At 50.1% G+C, this 11,142-nt stretch overlaps 1 protein-coding gene across 1 annotated transcript; it reads right to left on the bottom strand.

Moving 5' to 3' along the window:
* Window positions 1-378: 378 nt before the first annotated feature.
* On the bottom strand, window positions 379-2,424 carry Yip1d1 (Yip1 domain-containing 1). Its single transcript, XM_050195275.2, has one exon. It carries the CDS (start codon window positions 2,360-2,362, stop codon window positions 1,580-1,582), a length of 783 nt encoding a protein of 260 aa, XP_050051232.1. The 5' UTR covers window positions 2,363-2,424; the 3' UTR covers window positions 379-1,579.
* Between the last annotated feature and the right edge of the window lie 8,718 nt (window positions 2,425-11,142).

The raw sequence follows: 11,142 nt of genomic DNA on the forward strand, positions 1-11,142 counted from the left end.
TGGAAAGCTGAACAGTTGTTAAACAAGAGAAGTCTTTGGAGCTAAAGTTGGCTCCAGAGAGATCCATTGTTTGACCACTATTGATCACTCCATCCCATCAATGTTTCTCAATTGGATGTTGGGAAGTTGCCACTTGCTGTGGGTCAGCAGCTGTGGCACTTCACTGCAGAGCACACAGTGGGTTCAAGTTCTAACCACAGTGGTCACATTCTGACAAGAAAAATGCAGGAACACGTGTGCTAACAACCTAATAGTGAGAACTGGAGCAGCCCATGTATGCTCTTGCTGCGTAGTCGTAGCCACTTGCGTATGATATGCATGAATAGCTTCAACTTGTCTTTCATGGTGTTTTTCTAAGGTATAATGCAAGAAGTAGACTTTTTCATCTGTCTGATGAAATTTAATGAAAGTATAACCCACAGAAACAGTGCATTTCATAACATTCAAAGAAACATTTAATCACGGCAAAAGTTGGTTTTACTGAATCTATAACAAAAGGAAACAGAGCTTTTTTAGAACATGGGAGAGAAAATGAGTGATAGTCAGTGGTTTGATATTCCTTGGTAAAGATGTGGACTAATATCATGGGCATGTTGACAAGTTTGGCTCTTTTCTGAAGGGAGCAGTACAGCATTGATGACCCCACATTGCCCTCAGTAACAAGAGGATTAAGTGAATGGGCGACGCGCAGCTGGATATTTATGTTCACAAAAATCATTGCGCTTTAGACAGTAGGTCTTCCTTGCTCAAATTTAACACAAGCTATGCGAGGGATTACAAGACTGTACTTTCTTGCAACACATAGTAAGCATGGCCAGTAATGGCAATCATAGTTCCTTCTGCAAGTGCACACTCATCAAATGCATGAACAAACCACATAATGTTGCTTCCCCAAGATTTTAACGAAATAGTACCAGGCCTAAGAAAATCACAACTGTTGCAAACAGTTTCATGCAAAACGTTTCCTCTGTAACAGTCTCCAGCAGTCAACTGTTAAGACTAGGCAAGAAGGTATGCTCACATTGGATAGGCGACTTTGCTAAAAGGTTCAAGGCCACTGTGAAGGTAAGAGTTGCTGTGGGGTGCGGCTGCCCATCTCTAGACAGAGTTACACTATATGCTACCACAGGTAGCACATACTGTAACGCTATCTTTAGCTACAGCTCTGGAGCATACAGAAAACTTTCGTAACTTTTTGCAATGGCCAGAGCAAAGGTCAAATGAAAATCCATTAGACATGCCAGAAGAAAATGGTACATGCTCAACAGTGACTGCGCTCGACGCACATCCCGGGCTTAACCTTGCAGCTTCGCTTTCGATGCTCTATTGTTGGTAGATATCTACACACAAAACAGCCCCTCATCGCCACAGTTCCTTGGAATATTATTCCAAGCAACGCTAAGACAAACATCGGACACGGTGAACGTGGCGGAACATGTTATGTGCGATGATATTCAAAACAAATGCCATTCAGCGCAACAAACTTCTCTGACAGTTGGTAAAAGCCAGGTTAAGGCCCGTGATGGAAGCGCGCAGGCGTTTTATTCACTCAGGCACGCACGAGACTGGGTGAGAGGTGCTAGAATATGGTGAGCAGCGCAAATACTCCGTACACAAGGGCGCAGGGGTAGAGGACGAGCGGTTGCTGATGCACCATGCTCAGCGCTGTAACGAACAGCTTGGACGCAGACAGCGCGCACCAAACGACGACTGCGAGCGCGACGGCGGTACCCAGGCTGCCTTTCAGCGAGAACAGGATAGACAAGCCCGACAGTAGAACCATGGGGAGCAAGCAGTAGCCAAGCACACTGACAGTGCAGCCGACCGAAATGCCGGATGCACTCATCAAGTTCAGCAGCGAGTACATGGCCAAGCATCCGAGCACACCTATTCCATAGATGTAGCCGAAGTGCACCTTGCCCGTGAGTAGCAGGAATCCTCCAAACGCCAGACAAAAGACTAAAGGTCCTGCCAGATCAGACTCTTGCAGTATGGCCGCGTCTGGGTCCTTCATAGGGTTCAGCACTGCTACCGTCTTCTGCAGTATGTGGTCGAAGTTAATGCCCAGCTCTTCTAGCAAAGGCGGTTCATTCTCGAAGTCGTCATCCGTTCCGTAGGGGCCCAAGCTGGAATCTGGCGTCAAGATGCTACCGGTGTATGGCGACCCTGATCCCACGTAGCTCGATGGGTCGCCGTAGCCTGCGTTCACTCCCCCGCCGGGTGCTGTGTAATCGAAGGTCGCAAACTGCTGCTGAGCTCCGAAGTCATGTTGAGAACTTGTGTCGTAAACGTAGCCTTGCTGAACTGGCGGTGGGTTATTCCAGTCATAATAATAATCCTGGTTTTGACCATAATTTGACATGATGCCCGCTGCGCGTACATTGACTAGCGGACGGCGTTGACAGCGTCACACTACGGAAGCGGAAGTGGCGGAAGCGCATAATAACCACCCTCCAAACCAGTAGTGTCAGTAGCGTATCTGTACTGACATAACATTTCCTACTTGTCTTCTTATTTTTCATTGAATGAAGGCATAAACATTGTAAAAAAAGACAACCGTCAGAGTGCTCTAGATAATTATTACAATACTTACTCTTACGAATCAGTTTCGGTTCTTCTGCTCATTGCGGCATAGCATTGTGGTATTTTGACATACTTTGGCCAGCTTCGCGTTGACCTTCTAGCATAACCACGAATCCAGAAAATAAAAGAATTATTTTTATGATTCGAATTTTGCTTTTACCGCTGAGTGTCCGTGTATATATGAATTTGAAGTATTAAACATCCGTTGTGCCGAACAAGCTTGTTCACATTTACCTGCAGGTAGCACGCAATTTCCCCTTATTTATAGTCATATCTATGGCATTCTATGGCAGACATATACAGGACGTTGAGGTGGTCTGGGAGACGTCACCATTCTTTACTCGCGTAGGGAAACACGGGGAAGGTGGGAGATGGAAATTCAAGACGATGATCAAAACGAGAACAAAGTAAAAGCGGGAGCCAACGTTTCGACAAGTGGACTGGTCTTTTTCATGGATGGATGGATGGCGGCTATACCCTTTGTAACGGGCGGCGGCTGGCGCCACCTAGCCTTTTGCTCCCCCTCCTATTTTATTATTTTTTTTCCTTTCTTTATATCCTCTTTTCCTTAAACTAGTTTTCACTCCCCTCCTCCCCCCAAAATAACTATCTAAAAAGTAGAGGAAACATTATCTCCCCGATTTATGGTATTATCTCTCCCTTGACTTCCTCCACCAATCCTCTAGCCTCCCCTTCGTTACTGCCACTCTTTTCTCGTCTATTTGCCCTCGTTCCCCGGGAAAACCCAATGCCCCTTCCATATCTGCCACTGCTCCCTCTGCCAGGGTCGGGCGAAGGTCTGTGCATCTCAGCACTATATGCTCAGTGGTCTCCATTTCGGCTCCGCAAGCTGTGCACCGAAGGTCCACGTCTTCAAATTTAGCCCTGTATGTTTTCGTTCTCAAAACCCCCGTCCTAGCTTCGAATAATAGTGATCTGCCCCGCGAGTTATCAAATAAGAGCTCTCTCTTAATCTCCTGTTTTTGTGACCTATACATAGATAGCGCTGGCTTTCCGAGCATTCTTTCTTCCCACATTTTTCTTTCCGTCTCCTTCACCTCCTTTCCCACACTAGAACCACGTTGGACCCCCTCCCTCGGCTGTAGGTATCTATTCCTCAGCTTCCTCGTTCTGAGTGTCCACTTTGTGTTCAAACTACGAACAAAGCGACATATTGTTGTCAATGACGAGTCCACTTGTCGAAACGTTGGCTCCCGCTTTTACCTTGTTCTCGTTTTGCTCATCGTCTTTACTCGCGTAGGTTCGACATAAGCTTATTTTAAAAAATTGAGACTTAGAAATGCGACGCCACTAAGCGTTTAAAAACCGGCCGATTTTCTTTCTGTTCTCGGTGATCTCAGCTACGCAGCCTTAATTGTTATATTTTGCAACGTAACATTATCATATGCGTCTTTAGGTGCGCACAAGCATTTTAGGAGGGCACAGTAATATTTTTGTCTTCTTTTTTTGCGGTTGAGCCGAATAATTTCGTTGAAAGAAATTAGCCTCGACAGCTCTAGCTTAGGTTTAAATATCAAGAGCAAACGGGTATAGACGATATTCTAATAGCCATCAAGAGAAAAAAAAAATGACGAGGGGCAGGTCATGTAATGCGCAGATTAGATAACCGTCGGACAAAAAAAAAAAAAAAAAGGGAAATTTGTGGGTGCTAGTTGGAATCGGTTGGCGCAGAAAAAAGGTAATTGGAGATCGCAGGCAAAGGCCTTTGTCCTGCAGTAGACATAAATAAGCTGCTGCTGATGCTAATGAAGCCCTTTTAGTACGCCTCGCACCGCAGGTTTTAAAGCGGAGTGCGTTTAAAAAAGAATAAACTATAAGTTATGTATGTGGGAACTCCCTATTTACATAATGAACACACAACACATCGAGAACAAAGGCCTAGCTTCTATAGAGCGCGTTGGAAGGAAGGAAGGAAAGAAGGAAGGAAAGAAACTAGGCGAGCGTGGTTGGGCCCCTGGCTCCACTGGCGCGAGCGGCTCGCTGGGCTTGGTCCAGGAGGGCCACTTGGCTTTCCTTTCCCTCGTCCGCAATTAGTAATGGGTTAATTAGTAACCGCAATGGGTTAGTAATATGTGAAGGCCTTTCCAGGCACGCCCATGTGATATGTTGTAGTGTGGGTTTGTTAGAACACCATGGACAGACGTCCAGAAATCTAGTTGGGTTTATTTTACTGAGTTGATGCAGGTTGGGGAAGCTCTTTGTTTGAATGCGTCGCCAGTCCCTACTCTGCTGTCTCTTAAGGGTCTTATGTGTATGACCGTACCAACCGTACTCTCTGCGTACCTCCCGCTGTTGTAGAAGAATGTCGCGAGTGCTTGGAAGAAGTGCCGCGCTCGGCTCGGCCGCAGTTGAATCCTCGAGCTATAGGTCTGCCGCAACGTTACCCTCCAAGCCCTCGTGAGCCGGACACCAAATAATGTCGTGGTGTTCTGTCAGGGTTTGTCCCAGAATTCTACGTACCATTTTGGGTACCGTCCCTCTGAGAAACAGGCGACACGCTGTCTGCGAGTATGACTGCCGGTTCGTTTCTGTGTTCCGCGTCTGCAATGGCCACGGCTATTGCAGCCGCTTCGGCCGCACACGTGTACCTAGTTACGAATGTGGCCGTTATGACACGTTGTTTTTGAGTGACTGCTAGCGTGTGAGTCTCTCTACTGGCTCTGCTAGCGTCTGTGTAGTACGCGGTAGAACCTTTCCCAGAACGATTCCGCAAGGTTGCAGCTCGTGCTCGTCTTCTACCTGCATGGTACGTTGGGTGCATATTATTTGGTATCGGTACCACCGTGATATGAGATCTCGTGTCCCTGTCCAGTAACACTGTATCCTCGTCGCAGTACAGCGGTCGTGGCGTGAAGCCCAGCTTTTCTAGAACTGCACATCCCTGGTTCGTTGAGCAGAGCCGCTCTCCTTGAGCTATGAGGACCGCGCTTGCGTATTCCTCAAAGGTGTTGTAGATACCCAGTTTCTCAACTTTTTCGTTGTAAGCATTTTCGGGGAGGCTAAGCGCTGCCTTGAAGGCTTTCGTTATAATTGTATTAGGTTTCATCTCCTGGTTTGTTAGTGCTTGGTACGGGAGTGCGTACGTGACCCTGCTAATTATAAAGGCGTATACACCAGCCTGATCGTTTCTACTTCAGTTTGCCCATATTTACTGCTGGGTATCCTTCGTATCATACGGGCTACGTTGCCTGATGTTGCTCTCAACTTTTTGATGATGTGTGTGGTGCATCCGTTCTGTTGTACCCACATTCCCAGAATGCGCAGTATTTTCGCCTCCCTAACGGGACGTTCATCCAGATGTATCGTTATTGCTACAATATAGTTTTTTCTCGCGTATAGCCCTGATTCTGATCAGCTCGATCTTCTCAGGGGAACATTTCATCCCTGCTCCGTCCGTGAAAGCCATTATCTTGTCCACTGCTCTCTGGAGTGTGTCCTGTTTTTCCGCGTACGACCCTCTTCGTGTCCAAAGGGTTACGTCGTCCGCGTAAATATAGCGACGCCTAAATCTGGGTCTTGCTTTAGATCAATGGCAAGCTTACGCATGCCCACATTGAAGAGGATAGGAGAAAGTATAGCTCCTTGCGGGGTGCCTCTGTTCGGGAGGTCGAAAGTGTCGGACCTAGTTGATCCCAAACCTATTGTCGCGGTTCGGTGCGTCAGGAAGGACCTAACGTACGCGTATATGCGGCGGCCACCGTTTATGGACTCCAGGCCTTCCATGATCGAGTCATGGGAGATTGTATCAAAAGCTTTCTTGATATCGAGCTCCAGTATAAAATTGTCATTCAAGCCTCTGATCGGGTGCAGGACATCGTACTTCAGAAGGAGGAACACGTCCTGAGCTGATACGTGTGGCCTGAAGCCGAACATGTTGCTAAGTAGAAGGTTTTCCGTCTCTACATAGTTGGATAGTCTGGTTAAGATCCCTTTTTCAAACAACTTTCCCACGCATGATGTCAGCGAAATCGGTCTTAGGTTCTGGATATCCCTGGATTTACCCGGCTTGGGTATTAGGGTGATATTTGACTCTTTCCATTCTATTGGGAGTTCTCCGCCACCACTCCAGATTTTCTCATTAAAGAAGTCCATGATTTTTGTTAGGGCTGCCTCACTGAGGTGTCGGATCATGGCATTGGTAATCTGATCATTTCCTGGAGCCGTGTTTCCCCGACAAGATTGGGCTGCCGCGTATATTTCTTCCAAGGTTATAGGTGCGTCTAAATCGGGTTGCGCTATTCCTTTGTATTCCGTGTGTAGCAGCTCTGTAGTAAGGTTGTGCCCGACATATATCTCCTTGATCATGTTTATTAACTTGATGTCGTCCCCTTTAAACTCGTTCTCTAGGGTTTTGAGTGTCCTGTTCGCCACTGTTTTTGTACCTCCGGGGTCCATCATGCTTCGCAAGACGTGCCATGTCCACTTAGTATTCTGTGTGTCTCTGAGCGAGTCAGTAAACTGTCTCCAAATGGTGTTACTCAAACGTTGCGCATACTTATTAGCTTGCTGTGCTAGCTGGGCTATACGTATTTTCAGCTTTCGGTGAAGTTTCTGTCTCCTCCAACGTTTGGTGAGGCTTCTTCTGGCATCCCACAAATGAAGTAGGTGCTTATCGACCGCCGGAGTTTCAGTGTTTGTTTCAATCTCCTTCGTTACCCTCGCGTGTGTCCTTTTGATTTGTGCTGTCCATGTGCTGACGTCGGTCAGGTCTCCGTGAATGTCTAGCCCTTCGCGGAATTTCACCCAGTCCGAGATCTTGGCTTTCCCGATCACCCTTCTTAACGCGTGGCCGCACTGAGCGGTATACTCAAAATGAAATGGTCGCTGCCAAGATTTTCTCCTAGATTCGTCCACATCGTGTTCCTTGCGGTGTTCGTGAATGTCAGATCTGGTGACGTGTCTTTTGAGACACTATTACCAATGTTTGTGGGGAGATCTGGCTGTGTAAACTGGTGTAGGTCGTACCTTTCCACTAGGTCCGCTAGCATTACTCCTTTGGGGTTCTCTTTGCAATAGCCCCAGTTAGAGTGTTGTGCATTAAAGTCTCCCAGAAATATAAGTGTCCTTTCATTTTAGACGGCCCAATGAGTGCACTAGTATATTCTCGAAGTCGGCCTGTTTCTCTCTGGGAGGGCTGTAAACATTGATAATTACCGTTTTAGGTCGGCAGCGCTTTCGAGGCCAGACCGTGATTACGTGATGTTGGATAGGCTCGTTCCCTGCATAGCTAATACTCAGTGCCACGTCCTTCTTTGCGAAGGTAGCAATTTGTGGGTACTCTGGGTCTTGTAGCACACGTAGCCCTTCAGATTACTTGGTGTTTGCCTACCTCCTGTACGCATATAACATCGGGAGGGACTGGAGACGATTCAATGAATTTTGTGAAATTGGCGAGCTTTCTCCGCAGTGAGCAGCAATTCCACTGCCCAATAGCGCGTTGAAAAGTTACAATATTTACAGATTGGATTGGATTGGATAATTTTATGAAAGATTCTGCAGGACGCGCGTCAGCGCGCAGCGGGCGTCTCCCACGCAGGGACCGACAGGGAGTAGCTAGCGGCTGTCGCGCTGGCCTGCTGGACGGCCCATTGCTGGTCTTGCAGTAGCGGTCTTCGTAGGGCCTTCTCCCACTTGTCCGATATAGAGTCGGACGGAGCGTTTCTACACTTCCAGAACACATGTGCGCGTGTCGCCACACGAGGGACACGCGTCGTCGGGGTAAATGTCCGGGTAGATGATGTGTAACGTGGCGGGGTTTGGATAGGTATGTTGTAACAAGCGTAGCGTTAGCACCAGCGGCCTGTTTAGTTTGGGGTGCGGGGGCGGAAAGAGACCAGGGTGGTTGCTTGTGCTAGCTGGTAATTCATGATCAAAAATAACGTACAGCGCGAAGGACAAGGACCGCGATAGACGACATACACAGCGCTGTCAGCGCTGTGTATGTCGTCTATCGCTGTCCTTGTCCTTCGCGCTGTACGTTATTTTTGATCACGGAAAGAGACGTCGTCTCAGGCAAAAGTGTTTAGTGATTTCGTGGTACGTTACTGGGGCGTCCATGTTCGCCTCCAACTCGTCGAGACGTGGTTGCCCGGGGGTGACGGCGCGGTCGGTAGCGCGCGCGCAGCGTCGTGGGCTGTCCCGTTGAGGTTGGGCGGGGCGCCCGGGATCCGAGCTAGGTGGGCGGGAAACCAGATGACGGTGTGGTGCTTGAGGGTGCTCGGATCAGCGCCGCGGAGGACCCGTAACGCCTGGTCGGAGACTACTCCTCTCTCGAACGCTTTGATGGCCGGACTCGAGTCGCTGAATATTACATCTCGCTTGTCATCGAGCATTGCCAGGGCTATGGCCACTTGCTCCGCCACCTCGGGGTCGCGTGCGAGTATACCGTGGCGGCGTTTAGGGTCCGCTGCAAGGACGAAACCGCGACCGCGGTAGGCGGCGGCGTCCATGAACGCGACGTCGTCCGCTTTTTTATTTATGCGTTTGAGGAAAGCCGTCGCTCGGGCTATAGGCGCCTGCCACAATTGTGTTCCGGATGTATACATTTCGCGGAATGGGTGCGATCGTGGGTAAACCGGCGTAAACTCCGGTGGATCCTGCGTGGTCGGTGGAAAGTAGCCGAGCTCGTGCAAAATGTGGCGGGCCGTCTTGGTGGTCGTAAGTCGTATCACCTGCGCTCTCTCCTGAGCCTCAGCGATCTCTTCGGGAGTATTGTGCACCCCGAGCTCGAGGAGTGGATGCGTCGGCGTGGTGATGGGGAGCCCCGAGGGCCCGCTTCACTAGCTTTCGGATGAGTGTATTGAGCTCTTCACGCTCCGATTGTTTCCACTTGTGCATTGCTACGAGGTAGGTAAAGTGACATAGGACGAACACGTGCACGGGACGTAGCAGATTGTCTTCTTTGAGGCCGTGGTGACGGTTGGCCACTCTGCGTACGAGTCGTATCGCGTTGTCCGTCTTTGTTGTCAGCTTGTGGACCGTTTGAATGTTTGACCCGCCCGCCTCGATTTTCCTTCCCAGGACTCGGATGGAATTGACCCTGCGGATGGGGCGACCGTCTCTGGTGCGGACGGTGATGTTGCGCTCGGTCGGGGGTTTCCACCCCTTGGGCCTTTTGACTTGTCGTTTTGGACAGTACAGCAGCAGCTCGGATTTGGCGGAGGAGCACTTGGGGCCCGTGTGGTCGAGATAGGACTCGGCGATTTCGACTACCTCCTGCAGAGCGGATTCGATAAAGCCGTCCGACCCCACGGAGCACCAGATGGTGATGTATGGTTGAGGCCTTCTATCTTCGAGAGGTGTTCGGAGAGCCTAATCATCACCAGGCTGAACAGCGTCGCCAAGAGGACGGAGCCCTGGGGGGTGCCACGCTGTCCGAGCTTGGCTTCTTCCGACGTGAGGTCTCCGGCACGGAGCACGGCCTTGCGACGGGTTAGGAAGGAGCGGACGAACTCGTAGAACCGGCGCCCAAGCCCTATAGGTCCACGATCGTATTAAGTAATGCCGAGTGCTCGATGTTATCGAACGCGTTCTCCAGGTCGAGGCCGAGTATGGCACGGGTGTCCCAAGTGGCCCCGACGTCTATGATATGGTGTTTCAGGACAAGCATCGTATCCTGCGTCGAAAGCCCGGGTCGGAAGCCGATCATGCGGTGTGTGAAACAGTCTTGGTATTCAAGATACCGGCCGACTCTGTTGAGTACGACACCCACACACGACGCGAGCGAGATGGGGAGAAGGTTATCGACGCCAGGCGCTTTTCCCGGTTGTAGAATGAGGATCGCGAGGGCGACTTTCAGGCGTCGGGTAATTCGCCCCGCCCCCACACGTCGTTGATGGCGTCCGTGAGATACACGACCGAGGTGTCTTCTAAGTTTCGCAGGAGCTTGTTGGTTATGCCATCGGGGCCCGGTGCGGACAGGCCGTTGAGTTCGTGGGGAGCCCGGCGCACCTCTTCGACGGAAAATTCGACGTCGAGGAGAGTGCATGTTTTGTAGATACCGGTGTATTCGGGATGTATAGGGTCGGCGGGCCTGTGGGTATCGATAGGTATTTTTGTGCGAGGGTCTTTACGACGTCATCCGGCGAAGCGATGCGTTTGGCCTGGTGAAGGACTTCAGTGAACGAGTGGCGCTGGTTCGTGCGGGTGTTCATGTGCTGAAGTAGGGGTCTGAAGAGGTTCCGCGTCTTCCCGTTGCGGACCTGTCCGTGGCCCGAGTTACAGATCTCGTCCCACTGCTGTTTGGATAGAGTGCTGCAATGTTCCATTATGTCCTTGTTCAGTGCTGTAATGCGTTTGCGGAGCCTGCGGTTGAGACGCTGGCTCTTCCATTGAGTCAGTAGAGATTGTTTGGCCTCGAGGGAGTGGGCGAGGCGGCTGTCCATCTTCTCGGTGGGCATGTTCATATTGACTGTTTTCGTGGCCTTACCCACGTCGGCCTTGAGCTGAGCCGTCCACGTCTCGAGGTTCGGGGCAGTGTCGGGAGGGAGTCGTGCGGCGCGAGTCTTGCGAAAGAGGTCCCAGTAGACCCACGTGTAC

Source organism: Dermacentor andersoni, chromosome 1 (genome assembly GCF_023375885.2).
Source record: "Dermacentor andersoni chromosome 1, qqDerAnde1_hic_scaffold, whole genome shotgun sequence".
NCBI classification, from domain to species: domain Eukaryota; kingdom Metazoa; phylum Arthropoda; class Arachnida; order Ixodida; family Ixodidae; genus Dermacentor; species Dermacentor andersoni.